General features: G+C 35.5%; 1 protein-coding gene across 7 annotated transcripts in view; it reads left to right on the top strand.

Annotated features, from left to right (window-relative positions):
• The window catches only part of UPF2 (UPF2 regulator of nonsense mediated mRNA decay), a gene marked incomplete at its 3' end in the record, with an annotated part of 110,594 nt that overhangs the window by 73,791 nt on the left and 20,920 nt on the right, over positions 1-15,883 (top strand). For all 7 annotated transcript variants that reach the window (XM_084783981.1, XM_084783982.1, XM_084783979.1 and 4 more), the window contains exons 13-16: positions 1,746-1,949; positions 2,793-3,068; positions 5,491-5,674; positions 10,993-11,132. In XM_084783981.1, the coding sequence (XP_084640107.1) occupies positions 1,746-1,949; positions 2,793-3,068; positions 5,491-5,674; positions 10,993-11,132 (804 nt within the window). The remainder of the gene's footprint in view (positions 1-1,745; positions 1,950-2,792; positions 3,069-5,490; positions 5,675-10,992; positions 11,133-15,883) is intronic.

Here is a 15,883-nt window from a genome sequence, read left to right as displayed (position 1 = left end):
ATTACATAAGCCAGGCTTGCCTTGATCTCACAGATCCATCTGCTTCTGCCTTCTGAGTGGTATTAAGTATGTCACTACCCTTTCCTGCATTCTTTTTTTTTTTTTTTTTTTTTTTTTTTTAGTATTATCTATACAGTGTTTTGCCTACATGTACACCTGCACACCAGAAGAGGGCATCGGATCTCATTATAGATGGTTGTGAGCCACCATGTGGTTGCTGGGAATTGCACTCAGGACCTTTGGAAGGGCAGGTGGTGCTCTTAACCTCTGAGCCATCTCTCCAGCCCCCTTCCTACAGTCTTACCGGAGTTTGTTGTTATTTGTTTTCTTGATAATAGGCATTATGATTGTGGTGACATGAACTCTTGTTTTTCTTCAGTGACTTAGGATTTTGGACAGTTTTTCTTTTTTCTTTTCTTTTTTAAAATTATTATTATGTATACAGTACCCTGCCTGCATGTACACCTGCAGGCCAGAAGAGGGCATCAGATCACATTATAGATGGTTGTGAGTCGCCATGTGGTTGCTGGGAATTGAACTCAGGACTTCTGGAGGAACAGTCATTGCTCTTATCCTCTGAGCCATCTCTCCAGCCCTTTGGATAGTTTTTCACATATTTATCACTATTTGTATTTCTCTGTTAATTCATTTACTCATTAGAAGATTGTTAGTATTTAACTGAACAATAATACTTTACTTCCATTCTCTATAGCTCTCTACTGTGGTGATTTTTTTTTTTCTGTGAAAAAGCTTTTGGATTTCATATCAATGCCTTTATTAAGTTGGGAGATTATTTCTTAGGCAGATGTAGTCCTTTCAAGAGGCCTATCCTGTGACTGTGTGCTGATGTGTTTCCCCTGTTGTCCTTTGGTACTTTCCGTATATTGGGTCTTTCATCAAGGTCTTTAATCCATTTTGAGTTGATTTTTTTTCTGAAGGGAGAGGGATAGGTCTAGTTTCATCCTTTCCCTTGTGGGTATCCGGTTTTGTAGTACAACTTGCTGAAGAGGCTGTCTTGTTTGGTTTTGCTCTCCACTGTATTTTTTTTTTTAGATTTATTTATTTTATTTATTGCATATGAGTGCTTTATCTGCAGAAGAGGGTATCAGATTACATTATAGATGGTTGTGAGCCACCATGTGGTTGCTGGGAATTGAACTCAAGACCTTTGGAAGAGCGGGCGGTGCTCTTAACCACTGAGCCATCTCTCCAGCCCCTCCAGTGTATGTTTTTGTCAAAGATTAGGTGGCTCTGATTGTGCAGTTTATTTCTAGGACATCCATTTTGTTCCATTGGTCTGAATTTTGGTTTATTTGTTAGAAATTGATTTTTTTTTTAAGTGTCAAATAATGTACACTAATTTTTTCAGTCCTTGACTTTTCTTTCAGTGAGCTTAGTCTTTTACTATATACTTAGTTAATTTCTTATTACATTTTAAATATTTTTATGTGTATATGTGCCATGTAGTTGATTATCTACCGAACCATCTGATCATCTCTCTTCTTTAAGACTCAAAGACTGTTAGGATTTTTTGAAAATTACAGAAAGGACTAGAGAATAATGATAATTAATTTTCATAATTAATAAATCCCATTTTACCTCTGTGAAATATGAAAACTGATAAATACCCACCAAAATATTTCAAATTTTAAAATTTCTATGCCTCTGTACAATAATAGGGCTAAAGTACCTGAATTATTATATATGCTTCTCTTAATAATTTGAACAACATTTTCTTCATGTAGGTTTTGAGACAGATGCGGAAGTTGCCCTGGCAGGACCAAGAAGTAAAAGACTATGTTATTTGTTGTATGATAAACATCTGGAATGTGAAATACAACAGTATTCACTGTGTAGCCAATCTCCTAGCAGGACTCGTGCTCTACCAGGAGGATGTTGGGATCCACGTGGTGGATGGAGTACTCGAAGATATTCGATTGGGAATGGAGGTAACAGATTTCCTTTATCGTTATCCAGCTAGGGTTTATGGAAAACATACACAGTCTTTAAATCTTTCTATTGAATAAAAATAATTTTAGCTTGGCATGCCTTTAATCTTAGCACTCAAGAGGAAGAGGCAGGCAGATTTCTTTAAGTTTCAGGCCAGCCTGGTCTACAGAACAAATTTCAGGATACTGAGAAACCCTGTCTCAAAACAACAACAACAACTACACTTCCTTTCTTGTATTAAATAATTTGCTGCTTCTTGGAAGTAAAGTAACTTGTGTATTTCCTGCTACAACCTCAGACAACCACTAGGAATATTTTTTACTCTTTTTTTTTTTAAGGTCTTTTAAGCTTATTTTATCAGATTATACTAAGTTTTTATTATTTCTAGCTTATTATTCAGACTCAACTTAGAGGAATCTATAGCCTTATTAATTATAAAAATTTGATAGTTATAGAAATTTTTAAAGAACTTTTTTCCTAATATAAGTCAACATAACTAGCTAGCTACTTTGTGTTTCTTGATTGTAGGTTACAATGAAAATAGGCTGAGTGGGCTGATACATTGTCACTATTTAGAAAAAGTTCACTTAAAGATAGTTTACTATTCAACTTAATAGCTAACATGTACCTTTTATTAAGGCATTTTAAAGATAACCATTACCTAGAACATGACAGGATTCTTAGATGTGGCCACATCATTAGAAAAGGAGTAAGGAAACTATCATCATTTCTCTGACAGATGTTCTTTGAATTGTTGGTCCTTTTAAGTTAGAATTAACACTTCCAGTTACGTTGCTACTTTCACTGAAAACCTGTGGGGTGTTTTTTGTTTTGTTTTTCAGGTTAATCAACCTAAATTTAACCAGAGGCGTATCAGTAGTGCCAAGTTCTTAGGAGAACTTTATAATTACAGAATGGTGGAGTCCGCTGTTATTTTCAGAACTCTTTATTCTTTTACTTCATTTGGTGTCAACCCTGACGGCTCTCCAAGTTCACTGGACCCTCCTGAGCATCTGTTCAGAATTAGACTAGTATGCACTATTTTGGATACCTGTGGCCAGTACTTTGATAGAGGTTCCAGTAAACGAAAACTTGACTGCTTCCTTGTATATTTTCAGGTATGTAAGCACAATAAACAATTTGGTATCACTGAATTTATATACAACAGAATTTTAGTAAAGAAATGATGTATAGTTTATATATGTTCACAACTAGGTTGCATTTATTGTTGAGACCTTAAATTGTGTGGTAGATTCATACACAAACACACTCTAGTTTTTTGCAGCATTTATCACTTAATAATAGGTTGCTAATTTTGAAAATTATATAAATTATGAGTTTGGCACAATAGTTAATAGATTGTAGTATTTGATACAGTAACTCTTTAATTAAAGTAACCTTTAAAAACCTTTGTTTTGGGTTTTTGTTTTTGTTTTTTGGGTGTGTCTCCAAGCAGCCCAGCTGACCTTGAATTTATGACACTCCTGGCCCAGCTTCCCCAGTGCTGGGATCATAGATCCGCACACTGCCACACCCAGCAACTTCCCCAGTGCTGGGATCATAGATCCGCACACTGCCACACCCAGCAACTTCCCCAGTGCTGGGATCATAGATGCGCACACTGCCACACCCAGCAACTTGCAACCTGGTAACAAGCTGGGTTTGGATATGTCCAAAATGCTTGTTTCTAAAAGATTCAATTTAATCTACGTAGTCTTCTGTTAACTTACCTATTTAGAGAAATAACAATACACATCAACATTTATAATGTAGAAAGCAAATGTATTTATTAGTAAACTCTTGGGTTGTGCTTTTCACATTTATTTTTATTTATTGCATAGTTTGTGATTTAGAATAATTATGAGGTAAATTAAATTCAGTACACATATAGGGATAATCATAAAACTTCTATAAGATTTGTATCACAAAAGTTAACTTGCAGGTTGATTGCATGTACCTCAATCATTATTCCCTGTAAAATACAACATAATAAATGCTAGTTAGAAAGACGGCGCATCACCAGGTACTTAAGATGTTGCTGATTAAAACAGCAATAGTATTTGATTCTACACACCCACAGTTGTTAGCAATTCACCTCTTGAGAAAAAAGTTTAGCGTCAGAAATGCATCCATATGGTAGCTGGAATTGACCTGGGAGTAAATAATGTTGGGCATTTCATTTTAACTTTCTCATATTCCTATACCTACTGCCTTATTTTATAAATTTATGAGGAAGAAATGAGGACCTGTTATATGTAAGGCCTGTCTTAAACTAGAGATATATATTAAATACCTGAGTTTTGCTCCAAAGCATATTAATATCCAAAATAGAATCTCTTTGAGAAGAAAATCCTATTTGATACCTGCTATTCCAGCCTCCGAGAAAAGAGACACTCAGAAATACCCAAGACCAAAAATCGACAAAGGTGTTTCCCCAAGTTAGTTTGACAGAAAAGTGTGGTAGAAATATGTCTAGGGACTGGGGGTTTGAAATGAGTTAGGATTCAGCAGTGAGGTTACTATGTTCTACCTAGAATACAGAATGGCTAGGCTTTAGGAGGCAGGTAAAAAAGATCAGCTGGAAAAAGCTGAACTTCCGAGTGCATGTGTATTCCCTGGAGAATCTACAGTTCTATAAAGCCTTTGGCTGAGGTCCAGGTCACAAAGTGGAGAGGATAATTGAGGACCCTAGAAGAATGCATGTTTATGCTGGAAATATATATTTAAATTTAAATATTTAAAATTATAATTAACATAGTACAATATATAGAAACAAATATGTGCTTAGGTTGTGCTACTTGTTAGTATATACGGGGAATTAGAACAAGAACAGAATAGAATGAGGGGACACACCAGTATAGAAGGAAAATACCTATATAGTACCATGTACATGGTAGCTGTTTAGTAAAAGTTCATAATTTTTGTATTTTTCAAAAAGTTTAATCCTTGCCAGGTGTGGTGGCACACTCCTTTAGTCCCAGCACCTGGGAGGCAGAGGTAGGCAGAGCTCTGTGAGTTTGAGGCTGGATAGCTAGGGCTGTTACAGAGAAACGCTGTCTTGGAAAACACACACACACACACACACACACACACACACACACACACACACACAAGCTTCATCCTCAAATACTTTAATAGACAATTGTTTTTTTTTTTTAATTGAAGCAACTAGCATAGGAAAAATAATATCAATTTATCAAAACTGAGGCATCAAATCTGCTTTAGGTTAAATGTGCCTACTTTCTGTTAAGCTGAAAGTGTATTCAATATTTTGTTTGTACTTTTTCCATTTTTTTAAACTTATGACAGCCAAAATAAGACATATTTAGACTAAAGTCAACAACGGGCTCAAAAATTATATAGATTAGAGGAAATAATTGGAATTAGGATCATTGCTGTTGGCAATTAATAAAGATTACATTTTTCTTGTTCAACCTTTTAACTTAGTTATTATATCTAGGTGACACCACAATACAACTTACTATTTTAAATTTTTGTTACTAATTTCTTAAGCTAAATTTATTTTTCATTTGTTGTCAGCGTTATGTTTGGTGGAAGAAAAGTTTGGAGGTTTGGACAAAAGACCATCCATTTCCTATTGACATAGATTACATGATCAGTGACACACTAGAACTGCTAAGACCAAAGATCAAACTCTGTAATTCTCTGGAAGAATCCATCAGGCAGGTACAAGACTTGGAACGAGAATTCTTAATAAAACTAGGTAAGCAATTCATTACAGAGAGAAAATGAAGGGGATTTGGTCAGATTGTCTCTAGAATCTGTTTTATAATGTTTGCAGTCAGAGTTTTACATTTGCATACTTTTGTGTCTTTGGTGTTGAGACCTATGTGCCCTAGGTGGTTTCACTAAGTGATCTCAAATGGAAATGCAGCAGTCAAGCAGGATTTAAAGTGAGTGATAGTGAAGGAAAAGTACAGTCTTTTCAACTCCTTAATTTTATATCTGGTTTCTGAGCAGACGTTTGGGTGAAAGTGTCTCATATAAATAGCATATTTTCAGTTGGTATTATTCCTGAGAACACAGACTTTAGGCTGTAGAAATTTTTAGAAATTTGGAACAACTTTACTATTTTTCAGATCTTATTCATTAGTAGAGTTGGCTCTCCTGGGTCTAGAGAAAATATGGTGCTAGAAGATTATCTGTACATTTTCTTTATCCTGTGATACCTACAGAATACTTAACCTTTGAACGTCACCCCCTATGGAGCATAGCAGTTTACTTGCTTTGTCAACAGGTAATAAGTACAAGGTCTAGTCATACCAACCTAGTCTGTTTTACTATAGTATTTTTTTTTCTTTTTCTTTTCTTTTCTTTCCTTTTTGTTTTTGTTTTTTGAGACAGAGTTTTCTTTGTGTAGCCTTGGCTGTCCTGGATTTGCTTTGTAGACCAAGCTGGCCAAGAACTCACACACATCCACCTGCCTCTGCCTCCCAAGTGCTGGGATTAAACGCATGCACCACTATACCTAGCCTTACTGTAGTATTTTCAAAGTTATCTTTTCAGAGTCAGTAAAGTTACTTAATCTCTTATTAACACTGTATTCATGCAAATCCTTACCTTCAGTTACACTTAGGCTATCACTCTATTGTGTTGCATGTCTGAAGAACTAGTTTAAAGTGAAGGCATAAGTGATAGTCCCCTCTCTACCCAGGCATCCAGAATACTGGTATGCTTTCTATCTCCAAGGTAAATCCTCTTTTAGGAAATATGCTTGTGCTTGTCTGATTTTTCAAATCCCTACATTGATTGTGCAAGTACTGACTTGTCCTGCTGCTTACCTCAAAAAGACTTAGGGTGAGTCTTAGCTTTTCAACCTTGACCCAGGTTACCCAATATCTTTTGCTTTTAAAATTTCTAATTAAATAAACAATCGTTTAAAGAAAAGTATTATTATCTTAAGTATTCACTGTCTTTGTAAGTTTTGAAATTGTTAAAATGTAGGCTAGGGCCCAGAAATTTTCATAAATGGTACAACTTATATAGGGGCATAAAGAAGGAGAAAGATTGCTTTGTCTTTTTGGAAATTAAAGGGTTAAAAGGTGTTAACTTCTTATGACGAACATGAAGAGGGAAAAAATAAGTCTGCATTATGATTTGAAACTCTAAAGATGCTGACACTTAAGACCAGTGTCCGTTTGCCTCCTGCTTTCAGATGCAGTTGTGGGGGCAGAAGGTGTACTTTAAGTAAGCGTTCTGTTGGTAAGCCGTAGCACGATGAGGCATTTGCCTTCCTTTGTCTTCAGGCACCCGGGAACATCTCATTTTAGTTTTATAGCATCCAGTGCAAAGAATGAAGCTACTGGGAAATACTAAAAATAGTTTTTAGTGTCTTAAACTGTTTACAGTATTAGCATAGATAATGTTTATGGCAGTAATTCTGAGAAATACAAAAATCACTTGTATTGTGGTCAGAAAGAGTGATGTGCTAATATGATTTGTGTTCTTTTTTTAAAAAAACTTTTTATGTTTTTACAGTTTTAACTGAACTTTTAAATCTTTGGGATTTTTTGTTTGTTTGGTTGGCTTGTTTAGCAGATTATATTCCTTTGTTTGGATGTCCCATACTTACTTAATTCTGTTGTTTTACTCTAAGTTTTTTTCAATTTTATACCATTATGTTATTTTTTAAAGTGCCTTTCATTTTTTTAGGTAGACAATATATAATATATGGGCTAAGATTTTTTCTTTACTATAAACAAAGCCAAAATGATATTATTTAATTTTTTTAAATTTCCAGCTAGTACTACAAAGAACAGAAATGAAAATAAGATATTCATATCAATAAATATATTTTAGAGCAAAAGAGTATATTCCTTAAATTCTAAACAAGGCCAAAAATGGTCCCAAAGTAGTTCTAACTAAATACAAGGCAATTTAACCTGTAATGAATAAGAACTCTTTAAAAATAAAGAAAACCAGTGAACCAAATGGGTTGGATATTTGTAAAAGGCTTACAAATGATCTAGGCTGGGTGCAGTAGCACATGCCTGTAATCCCAGCACTTGGGAGGCAGAGGCAGGTAGATCGCTGTGAGTTTGAAGCCAGCCTGGTCTACAAAGTGAGTCCAAGACAGCCAAGGCTATACATAGAAGCCCTGTCAAAAAGAAAAAAAAAAATCTAGCACTGCTATTTCCAAATTTTAAGAGTCGCAGAAGAATGTACCCCAAAAATGCAAATTTTGGGTATTTGAAATCCTCACGTGTGGTTAAGTGGCACACACCTGTAATCTCAGCACTTGAAAAACAGAGGCAGAGTCAAAGGCCAGTATGAATATTAAGGGAGACTCTGTCTCAGAAAAACAAAACAACAAACTCACAGAAAATATGCACTTTATGTAATTTAAACTTAAAAGGAAAATTATTTCTTTGCCAGGTTATTACCGCTTTTATATGAAGTGCATAGGCAAACTGATAGAAAAGCATCTGCAAGGATAGGTAAATAAGCATGCTATATGTAAACCGAGAAAGTGTGTTTTTATTGAGTATAGCGTGTTTGACAGGATGATGGAGGTGTTATTTATGTGTGACAAACAAAAGCTCGAGTTAAACCAGCAGCTAATGTGTAAGACAGGGCAAGCAAACGCATGGTCTTAAGACTTCCAAGTGTATGGAAGACATGTTGACTTAGGCTGGAATGCCCGAAAAGAGGCAGCTAGTGCCACTCCTGATGAGCAGAGAAACTGAGTCATAAGTAAATCAAGGAGAAATGTGTTCTATTTTGTTCCCATGTACACTTCTAACATTTCAATATTCTATATTTTGTCACCCATATGTCCTTTATATACCTTGTTTACACTAACAGTGTCCTAGGTATTGGTAGTTTGATCTTTCTTACGTAGTAGAGGAAATTGCAAATTGGTTTTGAAGCTTTGTTGCAGTCCAAGTGAAATATGTTAGAAGTAATTATCTTAAAAAAAAAAAAAAGAGGTCATTATCTTCCTGATACTTTGGAAGCAATGCTATGCAAACAGCTACATATGTAAGTTGTAGAGAAGACAGTGGTGTGGTAATGTTTCATATCACATAAGTTGTCACTGTGTTTTGTTTACTGGATAACATTTAGGTTATAAACTCCTGGATGTTCTTGTTTGTTTGTTTGTTTGGTTGGTTTTGTTTGTTTGTTTTTGTTTTTGTTTTTCAAGACAAGGTTTCTCTGTGTAGCCTTGGCTGTCCTGGACTCGCTTTGTAGACCATGCTGGCCTCGAACTCACAGAGATCCACCTGCCTTTGCCTCCTGAGTGCTGGGACTAAAGGTGTACGCCACCATGCCCAGCAAACTCCTGGATTTTCATTGTTTGCCTTTGATAACTATTAGTCAAATACTTTGTTTTAAAAATCCAGTTAGGGGTCTGTAAGATGCCTCAGCAGGTAAGGATGCTTGCTACCAATCCAGACTTTGATTCCTGGAACCACATGGTGGGAGAGAGCTGACTCCTGCATGTTGTTTTCTGACCTGCACACTCATGCCATACACACACATACACACAAGTCAATAAATAAATATTTTAAATCTAATTAAACATATACATGCATAAAATCTTCTACTGTTATGTATGAAAGCTGGTAAATAGTAAGTAAATACTTACATTAATGAAACATAACCTGAGACAGAAATCTATTTTTCTTCACTATCAATTTTGTTTTAAAAACAGATACTTCTGAGCCTCACTCATCTGTTTCCTTTTTCCCTCAAACTGAAAATAGGTACTTTAATCGCTCTGTGCTTCTATAATTTCACCAGTTGCTTAGAGCACTAGAATAAATTTTTGTTCTTATAGATTTGTCTGGTTATTCACACTCTGACATTCAGTATTCATAAAATGAAAGGATTAATACAAAGTATCAATAGTTCTTCCTTTATTTCACTATAGTTCTTGAATAACTAGTATTTACTAAGTAACTACTGTATGTTTATCAGCTTATACCCTCTGCTGAGTTTGAAGTAAAGTTTGTCCTTAATGGTCTTATGCAACATTTATTAAATTATTAAAAAAATAAAGGAGATAGCATAGCATCAATTGTAAAGAGACCCATATGCTTTAGGAACAGGCAGTGTGTAAATGTAGACCAGATTGGAAGGACAGGTAAGATTTCAATCAACATATTCAAAGATGCTCCATGAGAAGGATATTGGATGAACAACATCTAAAGACAACATGTCATGTGCAAAGTGTAACAGAGTTAGGGAAGCAGGGAGAATTGGTTGAAATTCAAAGCAGTATGAAGAAGAGCTGCACAGTGAGATGTAGGACCACACAGGAAGTGAAAGTTCCCCAAGGAAGAAGATGCTGCTACTGCAGGAAGATTAAAAAACTGTACAACAAAGTTGTCATGTCCTCTTGCCTCTGTCCTCTTACTGTGCATCCAGATTGATAGCCAAGTATACTTTCTCTATTAAAGTGACATGATTTTTATTTACTTCTTTTTGTGGTTTTAGAGATTGTTGAGATATTTTTTATAGAATATGGAACAGATCTGTTTTATATATGTCTGAAACTGAACTTTTTACATGTCTGTCTTGTCTGTACTCATCTGAAAATAAGTTTAAAGAGGATAATCTTTTAAGTATTTGAAGCTGTAAGAAAAGGGAAAAGATGTATGTACATGCATATATATTTTTCTTTTTTCTAGTCTAATGGATAAGAAATGTGTACTTTTTTTACAGTGTTTCTCACAATTATTTTCAATTATGATCATTTATTGTTCTTAGAAAATGGTTGTTAAATTACTTGTAAAAGATACTTCTTCAGGGACTGGAGAGATGGCTCAGAGGTTAAGAACACTGGCTGCTCTTCCAAAGGTTCTGAGTTGACTTCCCAGCAACCACATGGTGGCTCACAACCATCTATAATGAGATCTGGTGTCCTCTTTTGGTGTGAAGACGTACATGCAGACAAATACCGTGTATACTTAACAAATAAATCTTTTAAAAAATACTTTTAAAATGACACAGTATAAAAACTATAGTCTAGTATTTATCTTTCTAAATGTATTTTTCCACTTTTGTCCTCTTTTTAAGGCCTAGTAAATGACAAAGACTCCAAAGACTCTATGACAGAAGGGGAAAATCTTGAAGAGGATGAAGAAGAAGAAGAAGGAGGAGTTGAAACAGAAGAACAATCTGGAAATGAAAGTGAAGTGAATGAACCAGAAGAGGAAGTAATTAATTTTATTTCTAATATAAATTTGTGATATTTGTGTAGAAAAATACTTTGATAGAGTAAATATTTTTAAAATTATTATATTTATTTATTTGTGTGTATGGGTACAGATACACACACACACACACACACACACACACACACACACGCACACACACCCTTGTGCTATAGCACACATAGTTCTTGGGGATTGTACTTAGGTCATTAGACTTGAAAGTAAGTGCTTTTCATGCTGAGCCATCTCTCTAGCCTGAGTGAAGATTTTTTAATTAATAAAGATCTTCTCCATAGTTTTATTACATAAAATGTGACTAAAAATATATTTCTATTATAACATCCCTTGATTAAGGGGTCTTATAGAGACACTAGAACTAGATCGATCATAACATTTTTATTTACTAGCAATTTGAGAAAATTACTTTTTTGTTCTCCTATGTATTAATCTTATTGTTGAATATGGGCGATCTTTGGGCTTTACAATCTTATAAACAGTTTTACTGTCAAAATATTCCTATACTTTGCTTTATTTTTACCAACTCTAGTAGTTCTGAAATCTGAAATTTATTGTGTACATGATAGTTTGCCCTTTTATTGTTTATGACTCTTAGGCCAAACTGTGTTAAATTGCTTCTCTGCCATTTATAATCCACTGAAATGTTTTCTTAGGACCCAGGAAGATAGCTTACTTTGTGATATGCTTGCAGGCAAGCAGGAGGACCTGCATTCAATCCACAAAATTAAAATTAAAAAAAAAAAAATCAAACCAAACATACCAGGTGTGGTGGCACATGCCTTTTATCTCAGTACTTGGGAGACAGAGGCAGATAGATTATTGTGATTTCAAGGCCAGCCCGGTATAGATAGTAAGTTCCAGGGCAGCTAGGCCTATATAAAGAGACCCTATCTTAAAATAACCAAGGGCCAGGCAAGGTGATAATTGCTTGAAGTTACAAATCTGGAGAATGGAGACAAATGGCTCTTTGGGGCTCATTGCCCAGCCAGCCTTACCTGCTGGCTGAGTTCCAGGCTAGTGAGAGACCCCATCTCAAATAAACAGTGAAAGATAGGGTCTAGTAGTTAGAACACATCCTGCTTTTGCAGAGGACCTGAGTTCAATTCTCAGCACCCACTTCAGGTGACTCAGAATTGCCTATAACTCCAGCTCCGTGTCCTACTCCTGGTCTCTGGTCACATGCATACACCTGCACACATGCTAAATGCACACATATAATTTAATATAAAGTAGGAGCTGAGAAATGGCTCAGTGATAAGAAGGTAGGATAAATGTTGGGTAGAATAACAATGTGGGTAACATTTAAACCAGAAATTGAACAATACTGGCCCTTGAATATATCCTGTTTATAAAATCATTATGATTGAGTGTATCTGACTTCTTGTGTTGAGTGCTTAAGGCAACTAAGATAGTGTGATAGCTTAGAAGTGTGATTGTCATTAAACACTGGAAAAAAAAACCCACTTATAATTAATACTTAAGTATTTGAGGAATTTAAGGTTTAAAATTTTGGTTTGCGTATATGGAACCTAGATATTTAGAGAATGTGTAGTTTACTGTTTAAAAGAATATTAATTGTTCATATAGTCATAAAGTAGATGTTTTTAAAGCTCTATTTAAAATTAAATAAAAAGACCCAGCAATTTAAGGTAATTAAGATTTTCTGCAGGTAGAAAGAAAAATTTGCAAGACCATGTTTTCCTTAATCCCATAAGTTCTCTAGCTGCTAACAAGTATCTGATGTGATTTAACTACACAGTAGTTTTACTGTCAGTTAGAAATGAATGATTGGTTCAAAGCCAGCCTGGTCTACAAAGCTACTCCAGGACAGCCAAGGCTAACATAGAGAGACCCCATCTCAAAAAACCAAAAGAAAAAGAAAGGAATGATTGTGAAAAGCAGAAGAGTCAATAATGTGCAGCTTTCTATAACTGGCTAGTTTTTGGTTTGGTTTTTCAAGAGAGGGTTTCTCTGCGTAGCCTTGGCTGTCCTGTACTCACTTTGTAGACCAGGCTGGCCTCGAACTCACAGCAATCCACCTGGCTCTGCCTCCCAAGTGCTAGGATCAAAGGCGTGCGCCACCAAATAACTAGCTAGTATTTATAGACAGCAGGGAAGTACTTTAAATATTTATGTGCTACTGCTTTTGTTTTTATTTTTATTTTTTAATACCTTACAGTCCCCTTAAAAGTAGATAAAAATAATTAACAATTGTGAGCTGCAATATGTGTCTATAATTGGTTTCAGCATAATAGATGGGCTTTATATTGATTTATTTTCAAAATGAAATTGCTGTGGAAAAAATCTGTAATAAAATTTTAATTGGCTTGTTAAGTACTTTATATAACAAAAGGAAATGAGATAGCATTTCCTTTTAGATTTTGATACTAAGAATTGTCTTTGGGTTTCTCTGTGCTACTAAATAGACCTACAAAGTCTAATGAATGTAACATCCTCAGTAAATGTGAAATAACATTCTTTTTCATGTGAAGAAATGCATTTCTTTTTAAATGCATTTTTTGTTGAACTTTGTATTTTGGAAGGATTTATCATTTTAAACTGGTGCTTTGATATTATTTATATCAAAGAAGGAAGTATCGCACATAATATACCCCTACTAAGGAGAAATGCAAGCAGAGTGTTAAGTTGGAGGAGTTGTGTGGTTGCCTGAAAAGATGTGTTGACTTTGAGAAGAGTGAGGTTGGGATGCCTCACTTCTCTTCATCCTCCAAGTTCCCAAAAGCCATCTTCCACACAGGAGCAGGGAAATGATTAAAGAAGAAAGGTGTGGCCGGGTGCAGTGGAGGAGGGGGAGGGGAAGCAGGAGGAGGAAGAAAGATGTGATGTGGAATAATGAACACAGAGGGGTATTCTATGCCTGTTTTCTCCAGGGGAGAATGAAAAGGCAAGAATTCAACTTATTAGAAACAGTGGGGCATCATAAGGGTTAAGCGTGGTGGTAGAGACTATGTTTAGTATGCAGTTAGCCTTGGACTCAGTTCTTCAGTACCCTTCCCCACAGAGCTAGCAGTTCTGTTTTCATATTTTTTAAAGAATTATTTTTATGTGTATAGTGTTTTACGGTCACTAGACCTTTACAGCTGGAGCTACAGACCATCGTGAGCCACATGGGTTTTAGGAACTAAACCAGGATCTCTGCAGAAACAGCAGGTGCTCCTAACCATTGAGCCATCTCACCTGCCCCATCTTGGCTCTTTTATATGTCTTAGCAACTCCCATACAGGATATTTTCTCTTCAGTCGTACTGTAACTCAAATGACTATTGAAGATAAAGTAGATGGTCTATTAAAACATTATTTTCTGCATATTTTATCAAAAGAAAATATAAGGCTTACTGTTATAGTAGCAATAAAATATTACTGAGCATTTGTTGTGCTGTTCACTATCATAGGTACTGTATATGATTGTTTCTTATGAACAGTTGATGTTATTGAGAAACTCAGATACTGGTAGGTTAAGTAATTTGCTCACACTCTCAGAGTAATAGCAGAGCCAGTATACAACATGGGCATTTTGGGTTTTCTTACATTACCTCTCCAGCTTGTCTTAGCCAGCTCAGGTTTTATGGTGTATTAACGATCACTTTATGATTTTCCTGTTATTATGTTAATATGTAGGGAGATTAGGACAAATGTATTTCTATTCAATATTTTATTTTCAAAAATGAATACATTTTGTCCAGTTGGCCTTCCAGTGGTTTTGTTTGTTTGTTTGCTTGCTTGCTTGCTTGCTTTTGAGACAGGGTCTCATGTATCCTAGGCTGCTCTTGAATTTACTGTGCCCCTAAAGATAACCTTTGTCCTACTTTGATTTATTTATTTATTTTTTCCTGTGATAAACACCATAGACAAAAGCAACTTGGGAAGGAAGAGGATGTAGCTCATGTTACAGGTTGCCGGATATCATTGAGAAACCAAATGCAGAAAGTAAAGCAGAGACTATGGAGGAACACTACTTACTGGTTTACCTAGTTTCTTTCTTATGTAATCTTGGACCACCTGCTCAGAGTTGCCTGGCCCATCCCACATCAGTTGTTAATTAAGATCATGACCCATTACACATGCCCACAGGTCAGTCTGAACGAGGCAATTACTTAATTGAAGTTCCCTCTTCCCAGGTGACTGTAGCTTGGCTCAAAAAGAAACCAATACAGTCTTGAACTGACCATCCTGCCTTAGGTACTGGCATTTATTAACAGTGCATCCCTGCTAAGAACATCATTTGTAAATTCTAATTAGATAACTACCCTAAATAGTTACTGCATTTAGAAAAGAAAGTTTATTTTTTAATGTTCGTTTTTAGCATTATTTATTGCAGAGGGTGTGCACCACAGCACGCACTTATTGGAGTTGGTTCTCTTAGTCCACTGTGTGTATTCCAGTGACTAAGGCCCAGTCTGCAAGCATGCTGGAGAACACTCTGACTTGCTGGTCATTATATTCTTTGTGAACTCTTTCCCTGTAGCACTCTAAAAACCTTTACAAATGTTAGTAAGAGTATATACTTTTGGGACTTTGGAATTATCTTCCATATACACAAAACAGTAATACAGATTTAAGTAATTTGTTTTAGAGAATATATCTCACTTACCTTGACACAATTGAGAAGCAGCTAAGTTTAGCATAGTGGACTTAAAACTTTTTTTATTTTTACTTTTATTGAATGTCTATGATTTACACGTCATGCACCAAAATCCCTCTCCTCTCCCCATCCCC

The sequence above is a fragment of the Acomys minous genome (assembly GCF_964271855.1).
Source record: "Acomys minous genome assembly, chromosome: 5".
In the NCBI taxonomy this organism is placed as follows: Eukaryota; Metazoa; Chordata; class Mammalia; order Rodentia; family Muridae; genus Acomys; species Acomys minous.
This window is presented reverse-complemented; position numbering and strand designations above follow the sequence as displayed.